We start from the raw sequence: 22,498 nt of genomic DNA on the forward strand, positions 1-22,498 counted from the left end.
GTCTGCCAAATTCAAAGCATTACAGTAAATATATAAGGAAAAAAGAAAGAAAAACAAAAAACTAAACATGAGATGCGCCCCTCAAAGACTGGAGACTTGACTTGGACTTGCAAGAAAAAGAATCTCTGAACACACACATGCACACATGCGGCATGCACGCACGTGCACACACACACGCACGCACGCATGCGCGTAACCTGAAAGGTTATTGGTAATTTACTGGGAACTACGGAATGTCTGAAAAAACACATACACACATGACACTGACCTGGATTTTTTTTTTTTTTTTTTATTTATACATTTTTATATAGATTCTCCCTGACCTGGAAATATCTGAGCCGATCTATTTGAGGAGAGCAACAGTATTTCATGTGGAAACCCCCCATAGGGAAAGGATTCCCATGTCACAGGCAGTAATCACATCAGTCTTAAAGGAACACTCCGCCCATTTTCAACCAGCTTTGTATCATTAGAACATCAGTAGTATATCAGAAAACTATAAACTGTTTTGAAGTCTGTCATTTAATTTGACAGTTATTGAGTGTTAAAGTGTGGACCAGTGACATCACTGGTCCACACTAACTCAAATCAATAACTCATTAACTCAAATCAACTCTCAATAACTGTCAAACTAGATGAATGACTTCAAAACCGTTTACAGTTTGAGAGTTGATTTGAGTTAATGAGTTATTAATTTGAGTTAGTGTGGACCAGTGATGTCACTGGTCCACACTTTAACACTCAATAACTGTCAAATTAAATGACAGACTTCAAAACAGTTTACAGTTTTCTGATATACTACTGATGTTCTAATGATACAAAGCTGATTGAAAATGGGCGGAGTGTTCCTTTAAGTAGCCTATCTTTTTATCTGGGTTAACTCCTTTGAATCAAATACAATGTATGGCTTGAACCAACAGACTAGCCCCTGTCTTCCAAGGCATACCCCAACATTCACCAAGTCAGTTAGATCTCTATTTTAAGGATCCTTGAGTATCAGTATGATCATTTCATCTTGCATTCATGCTACAGATTAGGGATGCACCGATCTTGGCCGATACTCATAGTCATAACCGATATTAACATTGCTGTTATGGCCGATAACCGATATTTACCGATGTCGATATGACTTGTATAAAAACAGGTTTCTATGATAATCACTGTGAAATTGAAAAAGTAATGCATTTCTTTATTAACAAAACATTTGCAAAAGCCCATAAATCATAGATTTACCACATTGTTTCCTCTCAATGTGAAAATTTTGGCTGATACCGATAACCGCTATTAAGATTGCAACATCGGACCGATGCCGATATGTTAAAAAATGACTAACATCGGTCGATACCCATATGATTGCCGATATATCGTGCATCCCTACTACAGATTTGACGTGTGTGTGAGAGATGTGATTGAGGCAGACCTGGCAGAGTGTTGCGTGTTTGTGACAGCAGCCAACACAGTCGTTACGTAAGACAATATGGGTGTCTGTCGCTATAACACTATCATGGAACAATGAAATCACGTCTGTATTTAGGTGTGAAACAGTGTAGATGTCAATGACAAGAAGAAAGAGACAAAAACACACAGAGAGCGTGTTTGTGTGTGTGTGTCTTTTACTGTGCAGGTAGGTGAAAAGCACAAGGCTTCAGAGGTGCTGGCCATTGCATAGAAGTTGCAAGAAATAAACTGCAACCAGACAAATTGTGATAATTGCCAAAAGTAGGAAAACCCAACAGCAGTCATATCATTTATATATAATAACAAACTTCTGTCCGTTTAAAGCAGCGATCCTCACTATTTCTTCGATGAGAGCCGCACTGGCAGGACAAAGTCAATAGGAGAGCCACTTTTACCGCAAAACACCAAAAGCCACCCCAACCAAGCACATCTGCCTACCATTTTTTTGTGTTTTATTGTTTTCCACACACACACACACACACACACACACACACACACACACACACACACACACACACACACACACACACACACACACACACACACACACACACACACACACACACACACACACACATATATACCAGTTTCCCCTAGAAAATCTTTCAGGCCTGGAGGGATTTTGAAAGGTACCCCGACCGCAACGGTGGGGGCCATCGCGGGCGAGTCGACGCTAAAGTTTTAGCTAACCTGTTCACATCTATGTTCGCAATGGCATCCCAAGTATCATCATACTATTATGGGATGCGATGCGAACAGTTGTATTATGGGATGTGCGTTTCCCAGGCAACGACACAGGTTGACACGTTTTGGAACAGCGCTGCACGCTGACACAATACTCCTAAAAGCAAAATGCTTATTGTTTTGTATGATTTGGCACCGTCTATTACTGTCAACAACGGGGGAAAAAAATCTAAAAAAAAAAAAAATCTAAAAGAGATTTTTTTTTTTTTTTTTTTTTTTTCAATTTCTTAGAGCCGCCAACTAAAGCTTTGAGAGCCGCCAGCGTCTCACGAGCCGCGCAATGAGGAACTAGGGTTTAAAGGGTGTGTGACATAGCTATCTGTATTTATTTCTGTCTCTCTATAGCAGTGTTTCCCAAACTATGGGTCGGGACCCGATTTGGGTCGTGGTGGGCCCGTGGGGGATAATGCAATATTTAGCCTATAGAGCAGCTGGGTTCCCAAACGTGTTCATCTTGGAACCCAAAAGTACATTTTGTGTCTCACAAACTCACAAAAAACATACGGTAATAAGTTGCCATGACGACCAGTCGGCGACCCACCCCCCACGCATAGTTTGGGAAACGCTGCTATAAGAGTCTATAGGCTAAATATAGCATTATCATTCCTTAACCTGAGCCACTGAACTAGCAGCAGATAAATAATTACTCACAAAGCAATCACTCATGTCTATAAATAGATGCTTTCAGCATAATACATGGAATTTAACACAGATATTATCTGCCTCCAAGAGTCCCGATTGAATGTCTGCACTTTCTAGGTGCATTTTAGGTCTTCTGTTATCCCACTGATCAGGTTTTCCTGTTGTGTAATTCTGCCCCTTTCACTAATACTGAGAAACAGCGATGGATCAAGCCAACCGCCAGCCTCTATTTACGCTAAACAGATGCCTGTTTGACGTGAGCCGCTAGACCGCTGTTTGGAGCCCAAACACTGTCGGGTTCAACCTCTTCCAGCCAGTCCCCATTTAGTCCTACAACCAGGTGGACAGCAGACGACACTGAGAACACATGGATCTGATTAAAGGTGGACCGCAGACAACACTGAGAACACATGAGTCTGATTAACCAGGTGGACAGCAGACAACACTGAGAACAATGAGTCTGATTAACCAGGTGGACAGCAGACAACACTGAGAACAATGAGTCTGATTAACCAGGTGGACAGCAGACAACACTGAGAACAATGAGTCTGATTAACCAGGTGGACAGCAGACAACACTGAGAACAATGAGTCTGATTAACCAGATGGACAGCAGACAACACTGAGAACAATGAGTCTGATTAACCAGGTGGACAGCAGACAACACTGAGAACAATGGGTCTGATTAACCAGGTGGACAGCAGACAACACTGAGAACAATGGGTCTGATTAACCAGGTGGACAGAAGACAACACTGAGAACAATGGGTCTGATTAACCAGGTGGACAGCAGACAACACTGAGAACAATGAGTCTGATTAACCAGATGGACAGCAGACAACACTGAGAACAATGAGTCTGATTAACCAGGTGGACAGCAGACAACACTGAGAACACATGGGTCTGATTAACCAGGTGGACAGCAGACAACACTGAGAACAATGAGTCTGATTAACCAGATGGACAGCAGACAACACTGAGAACAATGGGTCTGATTAACCAGGTGGACAGCAGACAACACTGAGAACACATGAGTCTGATTAACCAGGTGGACAGCAGACAACACTGAGAACAATGAGTCTGATTAACCAGGTGGACAGCAGACAACACTGAGAACAATGAGTCTGATTAACCAGGTGGACAGCAGCAGACAACACTGAGAACAATGGATCTGATTAACCAGGTGGACAGCAGACAACACTGAGAACAATGGATCTGATTAACCAGGTGGACAGCAGACAACACTGAGAACAATGAGTCTGATTAACCAGGTGGACAGCAGACAACACTGAGAACAATGAGTCTGATTAACCAGGTGGACAGCAGACAACACTGAGAACACATGAGTCTGATTAACCAGGTGGACAGCAGACAACACTGAGAACACATGAGTCTGATTAACCAGGTGGACAGCAGACAACACTGAGAACACATGGGTCTGATTAACCAGGTGGACAGCAGACAACACTGAGAACAATGAGTCTGATTAACCAGGTGGACAGCAGACAACACTGAGAACAATGAGTCTGATTAACCAGGTGGACAGCAGACAACACTGAGAACAATGAGTCTGATTAACCAGGTGGACAGCAGACAACACTGAGAACACATGAGTCTGATTAACCAGGTGGACAGCAGACAACACTGAGAACACATGAGTCTGATTAACCAGGTGGACAGCAGACAACACTGAGAACACATGAGTCTGATTAACCAGGTGGACAGCAGACAACACTGAGAACAATGAGTCTGATTAACCAGGTGGACAGCAGACAACACTGAGAACACATGAGTCTGATTAACCAGGTGGACAGCAGACAACACTGAGAACACATGAGTCTGATTAACCAGGTGGACAGCAGACAACACTGAGAACAATGAGTCTGATTAACCAGGTGGACAGCAGACAACACTGAGAACAAATGGGTCTGATTAACCAGGTGGACAGCAGACAACACTGAGAACAATGAGTCTGATTAACCAGGTGGACAGCAGACAACACTGAGAACAATGAGTCTGATTAACCAGGTGGACAGCAGACAACACTGAGAACACATGGGTCTGATTAACCAGGTGGACAGCAGACAACACTGAGAACAATGGGTCTGATTAACCAGGTGGACAGCAGACAACACTGAGAACAATGGGTCTGATTAACCAGGTGGACAGCAGACAACACTGAGAACAATGAGTCTGATTAACCAGGTGGACAGCAGCAGACAACACTGAGAACAATGAGTCTGATTAACCAGGTGGACAGCAGCAGACAACACTGAGAACAATGAGTCTGATTAACCAGGTGGACAGCAGACAACACTGAGAACAATGAGTCTGATTAACCAGGTGGACAGCAGACAACACTGAGAACAATGAGTCTGATTAACCAGGTGGACAGCAGACAACACTGAGAACAATGAGTCTGATTAACCAGGTGGACAGCAGACAACACTGAGAACAATGAGTCTGATTAACCAGGTGGACAGCAGACAACACTGAGAACAATGAGTCTGATTAACCAGGTGGACAGCAGCAGACAACACTGAGAACAATGAGTCTGATTAACCAGGTGGACAGCAGACAACACTGAGAACAATGAGTCTGATTAACCAGGTGGACAGCAGACAACACTGAGAACAATGGATCTGATTAACCAGGTGGACAGCAGACAACACTGAGAACAATGAGTCTGATTAACCAGGTGGACAGCAGACAACACTGAGAACAATGAGTCTGATTAACCAGGTGGACAGCAGACAACACTGAGAACAATGAGTCTGATTAATCAGGTGGACAGCAGACAACACTGAGAACAATGGATCTGATTAACCAGGTGGACATCAGACAACACTGAGAACAATGAGTCTGATTAATCAGGTGGACAGCAGACAACACTGAGAACAATGGGTCTGATTAATCAGGTGGACAGCAGACAACACTGAGAACAATGGGTCTGATTAACCAGGTGGACAGCAGACAACACTGAGAACAATGAGTCTGATTAACCAGGTGGACAGCAGCAGACAACACTGAGAACAATGAGTCTGATTAACCAGGTGGACAGCAGCAGACAACACTGAGAACAATGAGTCTGATTAACCAGGTGGACAGCAGACAACACTGAGAACAATGAGTCTGATTAACCAGGTGGACAGCAGACAACACTGAGAACAATGAGTCTGATTAACCAGGTGGACAGCAGACAACACTGAGAACAATGAGTCTGATTAACCAGGTGGACAGCAGACAACACTGAGAACAATGGTTCTGATTAACCAGGTGGACAGCAGACAACACTGAGAACAATGAGTCTGATTAACCAGGTGGACAGCAGACAACACTGAGAACAATGAGTCTGATTAACCAGGTGGACAGCAGACAACACTGAGAACAATGGATCTGATTAACCAGGTGGACAGCAGACAACACTGAGAACAATGAGTCTGATTAACCAGGTGGACAGCAGACAACACTGAGAACAATGGATCTGATTAACCAGGTGGACAGCAGACAACACTGAGAACAATGAGTCTGATTAACCAGGTGGACAGCAGACAACACTGAGAACAATGAGTCTGATTAACCAGGTGGACAGCAGACAACACTGAGAACAATGGATCTGATTAACCAGGTGGACAGCAGACAACACTGAGAACAATGAGTCTGATTAATCAGGTGGACAGCAGACAACACTGAGAACAATGAGTCTGATTAACCAGGTGGACAGCAGACAACACTGAGAACAATGAGTCTGATTAATCAGGTGGACAGCAGACAACACTGAGAACAATGGGTCTGATTAACCAGGTGGACAGCAGACAACACTGAGAACACATGAGTCTGATTAACCAGGTGGACAGCAGACAACACTGAGAACAATGGGTCTGATTAACCAGGTGGACAGCAGACAACACTGAGAACACATGAGTCTGATTAACCAGGTGGACAGCAGACAACACTGAGAACAATGAGTCTGATTAACCAGGTGGACAGCAGACAACACTGAGAACAATGGGTCTGATTAACCAGGTGGACAGCAGACAACACTGAGAACACATGAGTCTGATTAACCAGGTGGACAGCAGACAACACTGAGAACAATGAGTCTGATTAACCAGGTGGACAGCAGACAACACTGAGAACAATGGGTCTGATTAACCAGGTGGACAGCAGACAACACTGAGAACAATGAGTCTGATTAACCAGGTGGACAGCAGACAACACTGAGAACAATGGGTCTGATTAACCAGGTGGACAGCAGACAACACTGAGAACAATGGGTCTGATTAACCAGGTGGACAGCAGACAACACTGAGAACAATGGGTCTGATTAACCAGGTGGACAGCAGACAACACTGAGAACAATGGATCTGATTAACCAGGTGGACAGCAGACAACACTGAGAACAATGAGTCTGATTAACCAGGTGGACAGCAGACAACACTGAGAACACATGAGTCTGATTAACCAGGTGGACAGCAGACAACACTGAGAACACATGAGTCTGATTAACCAGGTGGACAGCAGACAACACTGAGAACAATGGGTCTGATTAACCAGGTGGACAGCAGACAACACTGAGAACAATGGGTCTGATTAACCAGGTTGACAGCAGACAACACTGAGAACAATGAGTCTGATTAACCAGGTGGACAGCAGACAACACTGAGAACAAATGGATCTGATTAACCAGGTGGACAGCAGACAACACTGAGAACACATGAGTCTGATTAACCAGGTGGACAGCAGACAACACTGAGAACAATGGGTCTGATTAACCAGGTGGACAGCAGACAACACTGAGAACAATGGGTCTGATTAACCAGGTGGACAGCAGACAACACTGAGAACAATGGGTCTGATTAACCAGGTGGACAGCAGACAACACTGAGAACAATGGATCTGATTAACCAGGTGGACAGCAGACAACACTGAGAACAATGAGTCTGATTAACCAGGTGGACAGCAGACAACACTGAGAACAATGAGTCTGATTAACCAGGTGGACAGCAGACAACACTGAGAACAATGAGTCTGATTAACCAGGTGGACAGCAGACAACACTGAGAACACATGAGTCTGATTAACCAGGTGGACAGCAGACAACACTGAGAACACATGAGTCTGATTAACCAGGTGGACAGCAGACAACACTGAGAACAATGGGTCTGATTAACCAGGTGGACAGCAGACAACACTGAGAACAATGGGTCTGATTAACCAGGTTGACAGCAGACAACACTGAGAACAATGAGTCTGATTAACCAGGTGGACAGCAGACAACACTGAGAACAATGAGTCTGATTAACCAGGTGGACAGCAGACAACACTGAGAACAATGAGTCTGATTAACCAGGTGGACAGCAGACAACACTGAGAACAAATGGATCTGATTAACCAGGTGGACAGCAGACAACACTGAGAACAAATGAGTCTGATTAACCAGGTGGACAGCAGACAACACTGAGAACAATGAGTCTGATTAACCAGGTGGACAGCAGACAACACTGAGAACAATGGGTCTGATTAACCAGGTGGACAGCAGACAACACTGAGAACAATGAGTCTGATTAACCAGGTGGACAGCAGACAACACTGAGAACAATGGGTCTGATTAACCAGGTGGACAGCAGACAACACTGAGAACAATGGGTCTGATTAACCAGGTGGACAGCAGACAACACTGAGAACAATGGGTCTGATTAACCAGGTGGACAGCAGACAACACTGAGAACAATGGATCTGATTAACCAGGTGGACAGCAGACAACACTGAGAACAATGAGTCTGATTAACCAGGTGGACAGCAGACAACACTGAGAACACATGAGTCTGATTAACCAGGTGGACAGCAGACAACACTGAGAACACATGAGTCTGATTAACCAGGTGGACAGCAGACAACACTGAGAACAATGGGTCTGATTAACCAGGTGGACAGCAGACAACACTGAGAACAATGGGTCTGATTAACCAGGTTGACAGCAGACAACACTGAGAACAATGAGTCTGATTAACCAGGTGGACAGCAGACAACACTGAGAACAAATGGATCTGATTAACCAGGTGGACAGCAGACAACACTGAGAACACATGAGTCTGATTAACCAGGTGGACAGCAGACAACACTGAGAACAATGGGTCTGATTAACCAGGTGGACAGCAGACAACACTGAGAACAATGGGTCTGATTAACCAGGTGGACAGCAGACAACACTGAGAACAATGGGTCTGATTAACCAGGTGGACAGCAGACAACACTGAGAACAATGGATCTGATTAACCAGGTGGACAGCAGACAACACTGAGAACAATGAGTCTGATTAACCAGGTGGACAGCAGACAACACTGAGAACAATGAGTCTGATTAACCAGGTGGACAGCAGACAACACTGAGAACAATGAGTCTGATTAACCAGGTGGACAGCAGACAACACTGAGAACACATGAGTCTGATTAACCAGGTGGACAGCAGACAACACTGAGAACACATGAGTCTGATTAACCAGGTGGACAGCAGACAACACTGAGAACAATGGGTCTGATTAACCAGGTGGACAGCAGACAACACTGAGAACAATGGGTCTGATTAACCAGGTTGACAGCAGACAACACTGAGAACAATGAGTCTGATTAACCAGGTGGACAGCAGACAACACTGAGAACAATGAGTCTGATTAACCAGGTGGACAGCAGACAACACTGAGAACAATGAGTCTGATTAACCAGGTGGACAGCAGACAACACTGAGAACAAATGGATCTGATTAACCAGGTGGACAGCAGACAACACTGAGAACAAATGAGTCTGATTAACCAGGTGGACAGCAGACAACACTGAGAACAATGAGTCTGATTAACCAGGTGGACAGCAGACAACACTGAGAACAATGAGTCTGATTAACCAGGTGGACATCAGACAACACTGAGAACAATGGGTCTGATTAACCAGGTGGACAGCAGCAGACAACACTGAGAACAATGAGTCTGATTAACCAGGTGGACAGCAGACAACACTGAGAACAATGGGTCTGATTAACCAGGTGGACAGCAGACAACACTGAGAACAATGGATCTGATTAACCAGGTGGACAGCAGACAACACTGACAACAATGAGTCTGATTAACCAGGTGGACAGCAGACAACACTGAGAACACATGAGTCTGATTAACCAGGTGGACAGCAGACAACACTGAGAACAATGGGTCTGATTAACCAGGTGGACAGCAGACAACACTGAGAACAATGGGTCTGATTAACCAGGTGGACAGCAGACAACACTGAGAACAATGAGTCTGATTAACCAGGTGGACAGCAGACAACACTGAGAACAATGGGTCTGATTAACCAGGTGGACAGCAGACAACACTGAGAACAATGGGTCTGATTAACCAGGTGGACAGCAGACAACACTGAGAACACATGAGTCTGATTAACCAGGTGGACAGCAGCAGACAACACTGAGAACAATGAGTCTGATTAACCAGGTGGACAGCAGACAACACTGAGAACAATGAGTCTGATTAACCAGGTGGACAGCAGACAACACTGAGAACACATGAGTCTGATTAACCAGGTGGACAGCAGACAACACTGAGAACAATGAGTCTGATTAACCAGGTGGACAGCAGACAACACTGAGAACAATGAGTCTGATTAACCAGGTGGACAGCAGACAACACTGAGAACAATGGGTCTGATTAACCAGGTGGACAGCAGACAACACTGAGAACAATGGGTCTGATTAACCAGGTGGACAGCAGACAACACTGAGAACACATGAGTCTGATTAACCAGGTGGACAGCAGACAACACTGAGAACAATGGGTCTGATTAACCAGGTGGACAGCAGACAACACTGAGAACAATGGGTCTGATTAACCAGGTGGACAGCAGACAACACTGAGAACAATGGGTCTGATTAACCAGGTGGACAGCAGACAACACTGAGAACACATGAGTCTGATTAACCAGGTGGACAGCAGACAACACTGAGAACAATGGGTCTGATTAACCAGGTGGACAGCAGACAACACTGAGAACAATGGGTCTGATTAACCAGGTGGACAGCAGACAACACTGAGAACAAATGGATCTGATTAACCAGGTGGACAGCAGACAACACTGAGAACACATGGGTCTGATTAACCAGGTGGACAGCAGACAACACTGAGAACAATGGGTCTGATTAACCAGGTGGACATCAGACAACACTGAGAACAATGAGTCTGATTAACCAGGTGGACATCAGACAACACTGAGAACAATGGGTCTGATTAACCAGGTGGACAGCAGACAACACTGAGAACACATGAGTCTGATTAACCAGGTGGACAGCAGACAACACTGAGAACAATGAGTCTGATTAACCAGGTGGACAGCAGACAACACTGAGAACAATGAGTCTGATTAACCAGGTGGACAGCAGACAACACTGAGAACAATGGGTCTGATTAACCAGGTGGACAGCAGACAACACTGAGAACAATGAGTCTGATTAACCAGGTGGACAGCAGACAACACTGAGAACAATGGGTCTGATTAACCAGGTTGACAGCAGACAACACTGAGAACAATGGGTCTGATTAACCAGGTGGACAGCAGACAACACTGAGAACAATGGGTCTGATTAACCAGGTGGACAGCAGACAACACTGAGAACAATGGGTCTGATTAACCAGGTGGACAGCAGACAACACTGAGAACAATGGGTCTGATTAACCAGGTGGACAGCAGACAACACTGAGAACAATGGGTCTGATTAACCAGGTGGACAGCAGCAGACAACACTGAGAACAATGAGTCTGATTAACCAGGTGGACAGCAGACAACACTGAGAACAATGAGTCTGATTAACCAGGTGGACAGCAGACAACACTGAGAACAATGAGTCTGATTAACCAGGTGGACAGCAGACAACACTGAGAACAATGGGTCTGATTAACCAGGTGGACAGCAGACAACACTGAGAACAATGGGTCTGATTAACCAGGTGGACAGCAGACAACACTGAGAACAATGAGTCTGATTAACCAGGTGGACAGCAGACAACACTGAGAACAATGGGTCTGATTAACCAGGTGGACAGCAGACAACACTGAGAACACATGAGTCTGATTGGCACTTTAGGAAATGTTGGTTTTGTGCTATTGCCTCTCAAGCCAGTCTATCTCTTCCACAATCCTCGAATGCTCCAGAGACGGCAGGTCTCAAAGTTGGTCAAAAAATAAGGTGAGATATCCGGTCAAAATAAGCGGGTATCCAATCACCTGCCTCGGTTATTTTTCCGAGTGTCGTGATTGGTCGAATACCATCGAACTTCCTTCCGGTCTGAAGCGTTGTTATTTTTTTCCTTTGTAGGATGACAACTTCCTCTGTCCAACTCCAAATTGTAATTGACTGAAGTACAGACTGTGTCTGCAGCATTCAAGTCAAGTCAAGTCAAGTCAAGTCAAGTTTATTTATATAGCCCTAATTCACAAGCATGTCTCAGAGGGCTTCACAGAAAGTATGTCTAGCTGATTCTAGCTAACACACAGTAACAAGAATATACAGAATAAAGATAACATTTGAACATTTGAAGAAAGCAGGAGAGTGGAGGAGGGAGGGAGAGGGAGGAGGGAGGGGAGGGGGGAGGTGGGGAGAAAATAGGAAATGTGGAGGAGGAGAGAACAGAGGAGGAGAGATGAGGGTGCAGGGGAGGGAGAGCCAGGGTAGGGGTAGGGTCTAGGGTTGGGGGAGGGGAGGGAGTAGGATACGGGCCCGGATTAGGGCGAGGGTGGGGAGAAATGGGAAATGTGGAGGAGGAGAGAACAGAGAAGGAGAGGGTGCAGGGGAGGGAGAGCAGGGGGAATGTGAGAGGGAGGAGAGGGCAGAGAGGAGGAGAGAACAGAGAAGGAGAGGTGGGAGGGCGCAGGGGAAGGAGAGCAGTGGGAATGTGAGAGAGGGGAGAGGACAGAGAGGAGGAGAGAACAGAGAAGGAGAGGTGGAAGGGTACAGGGGAGGTAGAGTAGAGGTAAGGTCTAGGGTGGAGGGAGGGAGTAGGATACGGGCCCGGATTAGGGCGAGGGTGGGGAGAAAATGGTGGAAGAGATCACTAGTCTGTCTTGAGAGACTATGCGTTGTAGGCTCACTGGCTTTCAGTGTGTGTGTGTGTGTGTGTGTGTGTGTGTGTGTGTGTGTGCACTGCCAAAGCTCTGATAGCTAAAGCTTGCTCCTAAACCCTGATCTGTTCTTAAGTTGCCTGTAATGTCAGAGGTGCGTGAGGTCCCACAGTAGGTGTGTGTGTGTGTGTGTGTGTGTGTGTGTGTGTGTGTGTGTGTTGTGTGCTTCAAGCCTGAATTAAACTAGACAGAACCATTAGCCATGCAACAGATTCGATTACACAACAATGCTATCTTAAAATCTGATCCCTCACATTTGCCCTTAGACTATGGTATTATGGGGGGACAAAGGCTGCAAGACAAACTCATAAACTCAATAAGTACAGTATGTGCCTCCACCTATCAGACTATGTTAGACTTTCTCATTGTCATTTTGATAGACAGGCTCATTCATATTATTACCCGTGTTAAAATGACAGCCTTAAGATTTTTCTGTCATTGTAAGAGACAGAAAATATTCGGTTAACGCAACCACTGCCACCCCCTGCACCACAAAACACCTCTGTGACACCTGCAGAGGGACCTGTAAAAGCCACTCATCTTATCTCCTAAATAGAGTCATTCAAAATTCACTTTCAATGTCAAAATGTCAGCTATAGGCTGGTCCTGGGGTGCTCCCCTAGGTCTAGCGTAGCTGACGTGCATAATACGTCTTACATGGCTTAGTGTTTAGAAAAGGCTAACGTCCAACCTACTTATATATTTTATATAATATATCTTAGTTATTCAAACTCAAACTCCTAAATTTCTTTTCAACAACATAATTTATAGTTTAGGGATTCATACACACACCACCAGATGGGCAAGTGGTGGTCAGATGACTTTAACCCAGACCAAAAATCAACTACATGAAGAAAACCGTCATATACAGGTCCATGGCCTCTTGGAATTGTCTACCGTGCAATATTTGTTCGATCAAAGGGAGGTTTGGTTTTAAAAGGATGCTCAGATCCCATCTACACTCACACATCTTGTTTATGTTTGTTTTCTAAAGTGTAGAGTTGTATGGACTAGAGCTGCAACGATTAATCGATGAATCGATTAGTCGATCGACAGAAAATTAATCGACAACTATTTTGATAATCGATTAATCGTTTTGAGTACAATTTTAAGAGAAAAGGTCTAAATTCTCTGATTCCAGCTTTGTAAATGTGAATATTTTCTGGTTTCTTTACTCCTGTATGACAGTAAACTGATATTATCTTTGAGTTGTGGACAAAACAAGACATTTGAGGGCGTCATCTTGGGCTTTGGGAAACACTGATCGTCATTTGCCACCATTTTCTGTCATTTTATAGACCAAACAACTAATCGATTAATCGAGAAAAGAATCGACAGATTAATCGATTATGAAAATAATCGTTGCAGCCCTAGTATGGACCATATATTGATATTTGGGTTATTGGCCAGCTGGAGGGCTGGCTGACCATGCTATTATCTGTCTTAGCTTAGATTTGCTTTTTATTGTTTATTCTGTTCTTTTACTTTGTGTTTTTCTATTTTAATTGTTGTGTTGCGCGTTCCTGTCTTGGACCCCCAGGAAGACTAGCTGTCATCGAGGCGGCAGTTCATGTGAATCCTTTTTAATAAACAAATAAACTATACCCACTGTTTGTTTTTGGCAGTAAACATGGTCAGCAAAAGAGCCAGGTGTTGTCTTTAAGGTGTCGGTAAACAGGCTTAAACAATCCTAGGCCAAGTGTGTAAAGCTGTTGACACTTAACTTAAGTAAGTGTTGTGCAAGCTCACACTTCACAAGAGCTAGCTCATTGGTGTCACTCAATAGTATGCCCTGTGACACTGTTATCTCAGAAACAATACACATTCAAAACAGTTGAACTGTTCACACTTGTCAGTGATAACAGGTAACAATGGGGTCATACTACTGATATTCAAAGGGAGGATTGGCTGACTAACGAGTGCTGGGGCAGGAAAAGATCCCCACTATTGCAGCAGAGCAAACCGACAAATCCTTCCAAACTGTGTAACTACACTGTCATTCACAACTAGGTGATAGATGAGAGATGAAAGTAAAGAAAAGAAAAACCCTAATTGCGATTATTTGACAAGAATCGCAATCAGAATCAGAATCACTTTTATTGCCACAGTATGCAAGATTGCATACTGTATGAGGAATTTGTCTCGGCGCAGCGACCAAATACTGCAATTGAGATTTAAACTGTGATTCATATCCTCAGACTAAAAGCACACCTTTCAGGCTACGCCTCGACCCTTTTGAACTAACCATCCTTCTATAATAATAATAATAATAATAATAATAATAAATAATAACAATAAAACATTAACTAATGCCATGTATTCCTTCAAGTATTGACAAATGCTGCATATTATATTCCTTTTAAAAGGTCTTGATGATGATGTGTGGACTGTAATGTAGTTGCACAGTTGATTTCACTACTGTTGACAAAATGGATAAAAGCATCTGCTAAATGACGTAATGTAATGTTTTCTTGTCATATGTATTTTTAGAACTTTAAAATTGTTTACAGTAAAGTGATTTGATTTGGTTAAAGATGACACTGTGTCATATTTACTGAGTTTGAGTACGATGAAAGGTCCGCTTGTTCAGCGCCGCAGTAATTTTTTTTGATAGTTATGCTAATTTCCTCCATCATCCATGATGACATCCACAGAAGTAGACAAAAGTATACATAAAGCATTATGTATATTAAGTAACCAAAGGGTGTACATATTGTAACAGTATGTATACTATTCCACACAAGTACAGGTAAACAAGCAAGTACATGAAACCACAGCTAAAAAAGATAATTAATCACAATATTTATAATAAAACAAATGTTTTTTTTCTATTAGCTTTGACCGGAAAGTAATATCGTGTGTTTTGTCATAACGTAATCGTGCTGTAGAAAGCTCCAGCTGTTCGATATCCCGGTAGGAAGAGAGCCATTCTCTCACCGACAGTGGTGGTCTCCAGCGACAAGCTAGCATCCTTTTAGCAGCTGTGAGACCAGCCAGCAAGTGGCGCCTATCATTTGTAGTTCGCTCCAAGGTGTCATTAATAATAGCAGACACTGTGAGTGAGGGACAGCTCTCTCAATAATACTGAACCATGGACATACCGTAATACTTAAAGTCGAGCTGAGCCCAAAAATGACTTTTCTTTTCTTTTAGTTCAAATACCTGGGTATGCACTGTGCACCTATTTAATAATGTATGCCAAAAAAATCACAAAAATCGAATTTCTTTCGTTTTTCACACTTTCACATCAAAAGCTCATTTTTCAAGATTTCATTGATAACAGTCATGTACAGTTTGCTGACGTCACCTAGTACTATCAAATTTCTACCCCATTTCAACCAGTCATATCACGACATGCAGCTGTCAATCAAATCTTCATTTCTGGATAATTTTCTCTTCCAAATGAAGTAGAAAATGGCGCCTAGTGCCTGTCATCTGGCAGAATTCCTATCCCATAAACTAACTACTAACTTGGCCAATTGTTAGAAACATGAACAAAAAACAAAAACTATAATCTCTAAGAATGCAAAGAAATGTAACTAGCTTGTTAAAACGCGCATTCCAGGGATATCGTATTTACAGAAATAGCGTAAAAGGCACGCGCTTGAGGGCGTGGTTGTCAGGGGTCTGCCCTCGGAGATTCCAGGCGGGCATGCATCGGATTGTCCGCTCGCTCCGCACGAAGCAGCCTGGTACTCCGCGGATCCCACTCGCGTAGCACGACAACACGCTGAATCCCACTGGATTTGGGGGTGGAACACGCCATGATTCACCAATGCCAAAGCCAGTCGACAGAATTGTCAAATCAAATCATCGACATGATACTATGACCCGCCTCTCAACTTGTCATCTCAGACAAATTATGTTTTCAGTCTGAAACGGACTGCGACGCACGTGACGAACGGGTTCAGTTCGACTTTAAGTCATTTTCGCAAACTCGAGAATCTCTGGGTACTGCCAAACCATCTATCTATATATATAAAAGGGAGCTGTTTGTTTATTTCAATTTTTGTCCCACTACACACACACACACACACACACACACACACACACACACACACACACACACACACACACACACACACACACACACACACACACACACACACACACACACACACACACACACACGGAGGCATTGTGACATTGGATGTCATGTGATGCCACAAGATGCGAAATTGTGACATCATCAGTGATGTCATCCATCAGTGGTGTCATAAGAGCCGGTGAGCCCGCACAGCGGTCGAGCTGCAAGGCGGGCTCGGCCGTGGCATTGCTACATCGTCAGTGATGTCATAAGAGCCTAGGAATCGAGCGTGCATGGCGCGCGAGATGCCTAGTATGAAGAAAAGTGCCAATGGTATTATTGCCCGGACAAAAGTCACAGTATGGATTCTCTTTGACTTTCATTAGTTGTAATCTTCGAGGTATGCTGTAAGACCTGTGAATAAATGTATAATGGATCATTGGCGGTTTGGATTACGAGATTAAAGGATATTTGACGGTATTCATAGCTTTCAAGGGCCGTTACGTGCTGCCGGGAACGCCCATCTGGCGGTCAAAAAAAAAACTTGTTCATTCCGCTGCCCCCCGAGTCGACTAGTTTCTCACGCTGTGTTTGTTCAGCCGTTTGTACACACGTCTTTGCGGCCAACATTTCATCAAAGGTAAGCTCAAGTAACGTTACAATAATGATTAAAATACCCCGTTAACGTTACTTGAGCTTACCTTTGATGAAATGTTGGCCGCAAAGACGTGTGTACTTTGATGGTAGAAAAGAAGCCATTTGTCCTCCCCAGCGACTGAACCACGTCTAATCAAATCCACAACCTCCTCCTGTCTGAGTTTTCTTTCTCCGACGGGATTCTGTAAAAGCACAAGCCAGGCGTGTCTCCTCGTCGGTTAGTGCAACCGATAGCACAACAGGTATCCGGCATTTTGGCTGAACAAACACAGCGTGAGAAACTAGTCGAGGCGGCCAGCGGAATGAACAAGTTTTTTTTTTGACCGCCAGGTGGGCAGCACGTAACGCCCCTTGAAAGCTATGAATATGTAGTGTGTCAATTCAGGTCTGAGGAAGTATTGATATCTCTGTTCCAGAGTCTATCAAGCGGAAGAGGTTAATATGAGGAATTGCTAATACATTTATAAAGGTCAGAGAGATGGCCTTTGGTAGCGAGTATCAAGTGAAGGGGTGAGTTTCCAAATCAGTGCCCCATGGGACACCTTGAGGACGCATTGCTGCACGCAACTGAGGATGAAAAGAGAAAGAAGTGCCCGGGATCAGAGCCGTATAATAGAAGAGTTCTGACATCTCCATTCACTCCAATGGACCAGTTTTTTTCCAGGAAGTAGAAAGTGGAACTCTTCAGTAAAAAAAGCAGCACTGTCGAGTTGCATCAAAAAAGACAGTGTTGTACTTTGAAAGGGTTTTTTCATCCCTTGAAATGAATCAAATTGTACATTATCTGCTTTATTTTAGCATGCAAAAGTAGCGCGAGACCCATTCCTGGCTGTTCATTGGCTAATGATTCTTGCATTTTGGTCCTCCGCTGACGCCACTCTCTTACTAGAGGACACTACCCGGGATGTTAGAGGACCTTTTAACATCTTGGAATCCACAGAGAACCTCCAACCATCTCAAAGACATTAGTAGATACTGTGGTATTGATTGCTACTCTTTATCGACAAGCCATTATGCACTTGTGTTATCTTTGCTACTCATATCAAGGACCGCAATGGAAATGACTTTATTGTGTAAGCAGATATTCCTGCTTCTCATTCTTTGTCGACTAAACTAAACCGAACTGAACTCAACTAAACTGAACTAAAATCAAACTGAAAACGTCAGAATTTGGACTCCTTCCCGATAGTGAAATATGCAATAACATACTATCACAGAGGAGTCCCACCTTTTGAAGTTTAGATGCGTATGGGGTAATTATAACAGATATTACATAGAAGCCTTCTGAAATGTTGTTATGGGAGTGAAATGACGCTGCACTGTACACTGATAGGTTCTCCAGAATGGGTCTTTTAGTCATGTAGACCCATTCATGCAGGAACAATCCTTATGGACCTGAATAGGGATGTTCGATATTGGCTTTTTTACCGATACCCGATATCCGATAATGTCCAACTCTTAATTTCCGATACCGATATCAACCGATATCAACCGATACCGATATAAGCGGGCTTTTTTTTCACCAAAATTTCAGGTAACAAGTTACATAATGTAGCTTAATGTAGCTGAAGAGTTTAACATATAATATGCATGTTGTGTTAAAGTTGTAAGTGTTATTGGGGCAGTGGTGGCCCAACGGTTAGAGAAGCGAGCTTGTGACCAGAAGGTTGTCAGTTCAATCCCCGGGACCGGCAGGATAAATCTGGGTGGGGAAAGTGAAAAGGCAGCGCTTGCCCCTCCCTCATTACCACCACTGAGGTGCCCTTGAGCAAGGCCCTTAACCCCCAACCGCTCCAGTGGAGCTGCTCAGTGGCCAACAGATCAGACTGTGGTTGTACTGGTCAGCTTCCAGGTATGAATGTGTGTGTGAATGTGAACAGGGCACTCCTGAAAAAGAGAGCATTGCTCTCAGTGAGACTCCCCCTGTATTTAAAAAAATAAATAATAATAATATCGGCATGAAAACCGATACCGATATGAATTTTTTATGCTAATATCGGCCGATAATATCGGTAGGCCGATAATATCGGACATCCCTAGACCTGAACATGCCATGTATGTGACGAGCCTTACCTCTGTGTCCGTCACCACCGTGCTGGATGCCACTGAGCTCGATGCCACCGAGGATCGCTTGGCCTCCCTGCACGTGAGCGAGAGAGTGGGCGAGTCTGCGCCCGGGCAGGTCAGTGAGTGGTGCACGGGGACAGATTTGGGCGAGAAGAAGGATCCGTTCTCTCGGGGTACGGGAGAGGCAGAGGGGGTGCCCCAGGGCGAGGGCCGGGGGGAAAAGGTCCCCATCTCGATGGCCAGGTCCTCGGTGCAGGCCATGCCACAGCTATGCAGATGCTCATCTGTGTCTCTGTCCACAACCAGCAGTCTGGTCCGGTGGGGCACTTCACAGATACGACTCACCACCTGCCGCCGAAAGAGAGAGAGGCAGAGGCAGAGGGAGAGAGAGAGAGAGAGGGAGAGAGAGAGAGAGGGAGAGAGAGGGAGAGAGAGAGAGAGAGAGAGAGAGCGAGAGAGAGAGAGAGAGAGAGAGGGAGAGAGAGAGAGAGAGGCAAGGAGTGTCAAAAAGGATGAGAAGGAAGACAAAGTGGAGTGATGAAGTGAGGGGTCATGTAGTACATGTTGTTCACCCATAGCTACCTGTACAGAACAGTCTCAGTATGACGCACACACCCATTGATTCCCATTACACCAGACCCATATTGACCCATTTTAGCAGAACCCCCCCTCCTCCTCCTCCTCCTCCTCAGGCAAAGGGAGAAAGTGGTGGAACAGGTATAGGACTCATTGTTCGTACCTCGGTATTTTCTCTCTCCGATCCTCGCTGTCTCTCACGCACACGCACCATTTTTCAGCAATGTTCTAAATGTAATCTGATTAATTTGAAGAGCATCGGGCAGCAGTTGTCTCTGTCTGCTGCAAAGCTTTTTGTAGGCTACACGTCATACTATGATTTCCACATGTGTCTTAACTGCAGAACAACAACCTGGTCACATCAGGCAGGTGTGACTACACTCCTGTGTGGCTACTTACTTACTCAACAAATCCTCAACAAAAAGTACTATCAAATCCAAGGGAGTTAGTTGCCTGTAACACCCTGGAAAAAAAATCCAAAATTTTAATCCGTTTTTATTTTACTCCTGATGCATGCCTGATGCTTAAAATCATCCATATCTCGCACCCCATCCTCTAAGAGCATGCCTGCTATCCTGGCAGTGGCAGTAGAACCAGACTAGAGCATTTTACGGGTGACTGGGTCTGGCACTGCGGTTCAGAAGACAGCCTCTGGTCAATCTGCTTTCTTGGTTGAAGTAGTGGGGAAGTGGAATTCCACACCCAGCCACCACAAACTTTAGAAACCCATTGAAGCTCTGCAGTGAAGTTTAAAACCATCCTCAAACTTTGGCTAAAGTCAGCAGCACAAATGTGTCACCACCAATATTGCCTTGTATTTATCATACCCTCTCTCTCACACTGATGGACGTTTATGTAGGCATATTGTGCTGTTTTATGCAGGCCTAGTGTTTAAAAAAATATACACTTTTATGTGTATTGAGAGACATCACTCACTTGCTGGTGGGTTTCGTGCTCCACATTCTCCCCGTTCACCTCCACCACCCGGTCTCCTGGCTGCAACCCGGACAGGTCTGCCGAGGAACCGGGCTCCACTTTTCGGATGAATTGCCCGCCTTTATTGCGTTCGCCGTGCAGGTGAAACCCATAGCCGCCGTCCCCTTTGGTCAGGAAACAAAGCCTGGGTCTCAGCTCGCTCTCCATCCCCAGGCCGTGAATAGGAAAAACAGGTCAAAAGTATCTCTCAGGAGGAGAACAAACGGGTGACTGCTCCAAGAGGAGTGCAAAGTCTCTGGTTTTTAATCCAAGGTACGGCCGCGCTGCACCTCGGTGACCAAAAGATCATCATCGTTGATCATGTCCCCCCCCAAAAAAATCCAAAACGGCTGGAAAAAATAAAAGAAGGCATGCATCGAGACGAGCTAAAACGATTGCATATTTAATCCATCATCATCCATTTGAGTATGAGCGGGCCAAAAAATGTGGACAAAGTGTGCGTAAAACAGTGGCCACCACCAAAAAGCCAGCGCGACCCGGCCCGGAGGGATAATCCAAGAGATCAGAGATTAGAAAGCTGTTGCTCACACCGTGCGTAACACTCTTCTGTCTTTAATTCTCCTCGTCAGATGGGCGTGTGTTGTCCTGTGACTGTCCGCAACAGGTGCCACTGCGTCCCCTTCAGTGCGCACCTGAGTGACGCAGCCAAAGACAATTCACAAACGGTAGCCTTTACGCCTGGCTGGCTATAAAGACTGGTTTTGGGACGAAATGCGCCCAGTGTGGGATTTTTGTTAATGAGTGGGCCATGCACTAGCAGCATTTATTTTGCCATTGCCCAACTGTTAATAATTTCCGGCAAAATCTATAATTGTGTTTGGAAAAAAATATGAAACTTTTACTTTATATTGGAAGAATGTATTGTTTGGTGTCCTGGCAAATAATACACAGAAAACTGTGTAGCCTACATGATTATCTTATTATTATAATAGCCAAATTCCACATTCATAAATGTAATTTTACAGGTAAGAAACCCTGCTTCATTGCCTTTAGCAATGAGTTCAAACAATACATCAATTCAATTCAACACTAAAAGCAAAAGCAATTAAAACTGTTAACAGCTTGTACGGTTTAAAATATTTAAATTTGTATTCCCTCCTCCAGCATTAAACCATTTTATTTTATTTTTTTGGGTGTATATTCATTCGTACATGATTGCTACATGATGCTTTCT

General features: G+C 44.3%; 1 protein-coding gene across 1 annotated transcript in view; it reads right to left on the reverse strand.

Annotated features, from left to right (window-relative positions):
* LOC310793838 (Na(+)/H(+) exchange regulatory cofactor NHE-RF2-like) overlaps nt 1–21,632 on the reverse strand; it is a 28,442-nt gene extending 6,810 nt beyond the window's left edge. Inside the window, exons 1-2 of the mRNA XM_083655733.1 lie at nt 21,265–21,632; nt 19,759–20,100 (exon numbers count right to left, since the gene is read on the reverse strand). Coding sequence (XP_083511859.1) covers nt 19,759–20,100; nt 21,265–21,471 — 549 coding nt within the window. The 5' untranslated portion in view covers nt 21,472–21,632. The remainder of the gene's footprint in view (nt 1–19,758; nt 20,101–21,264) is intronic.
* Between the last annotated feature and the right edge of the window lie 866 nt (nt 21,633–22,498).

The sequence above is a fragment of the Poromitra crassiceps genome (genome assembly GCF_964638095.1).
Source record: "Poromitra crassiceps genome assembly, chromosome: 19".
NCBI lineage: Eukaryota > Metazoa > Chordata > Actinopteri > Beryciformes > Melamphaidae > Poromitra > Poromitra crassiceps.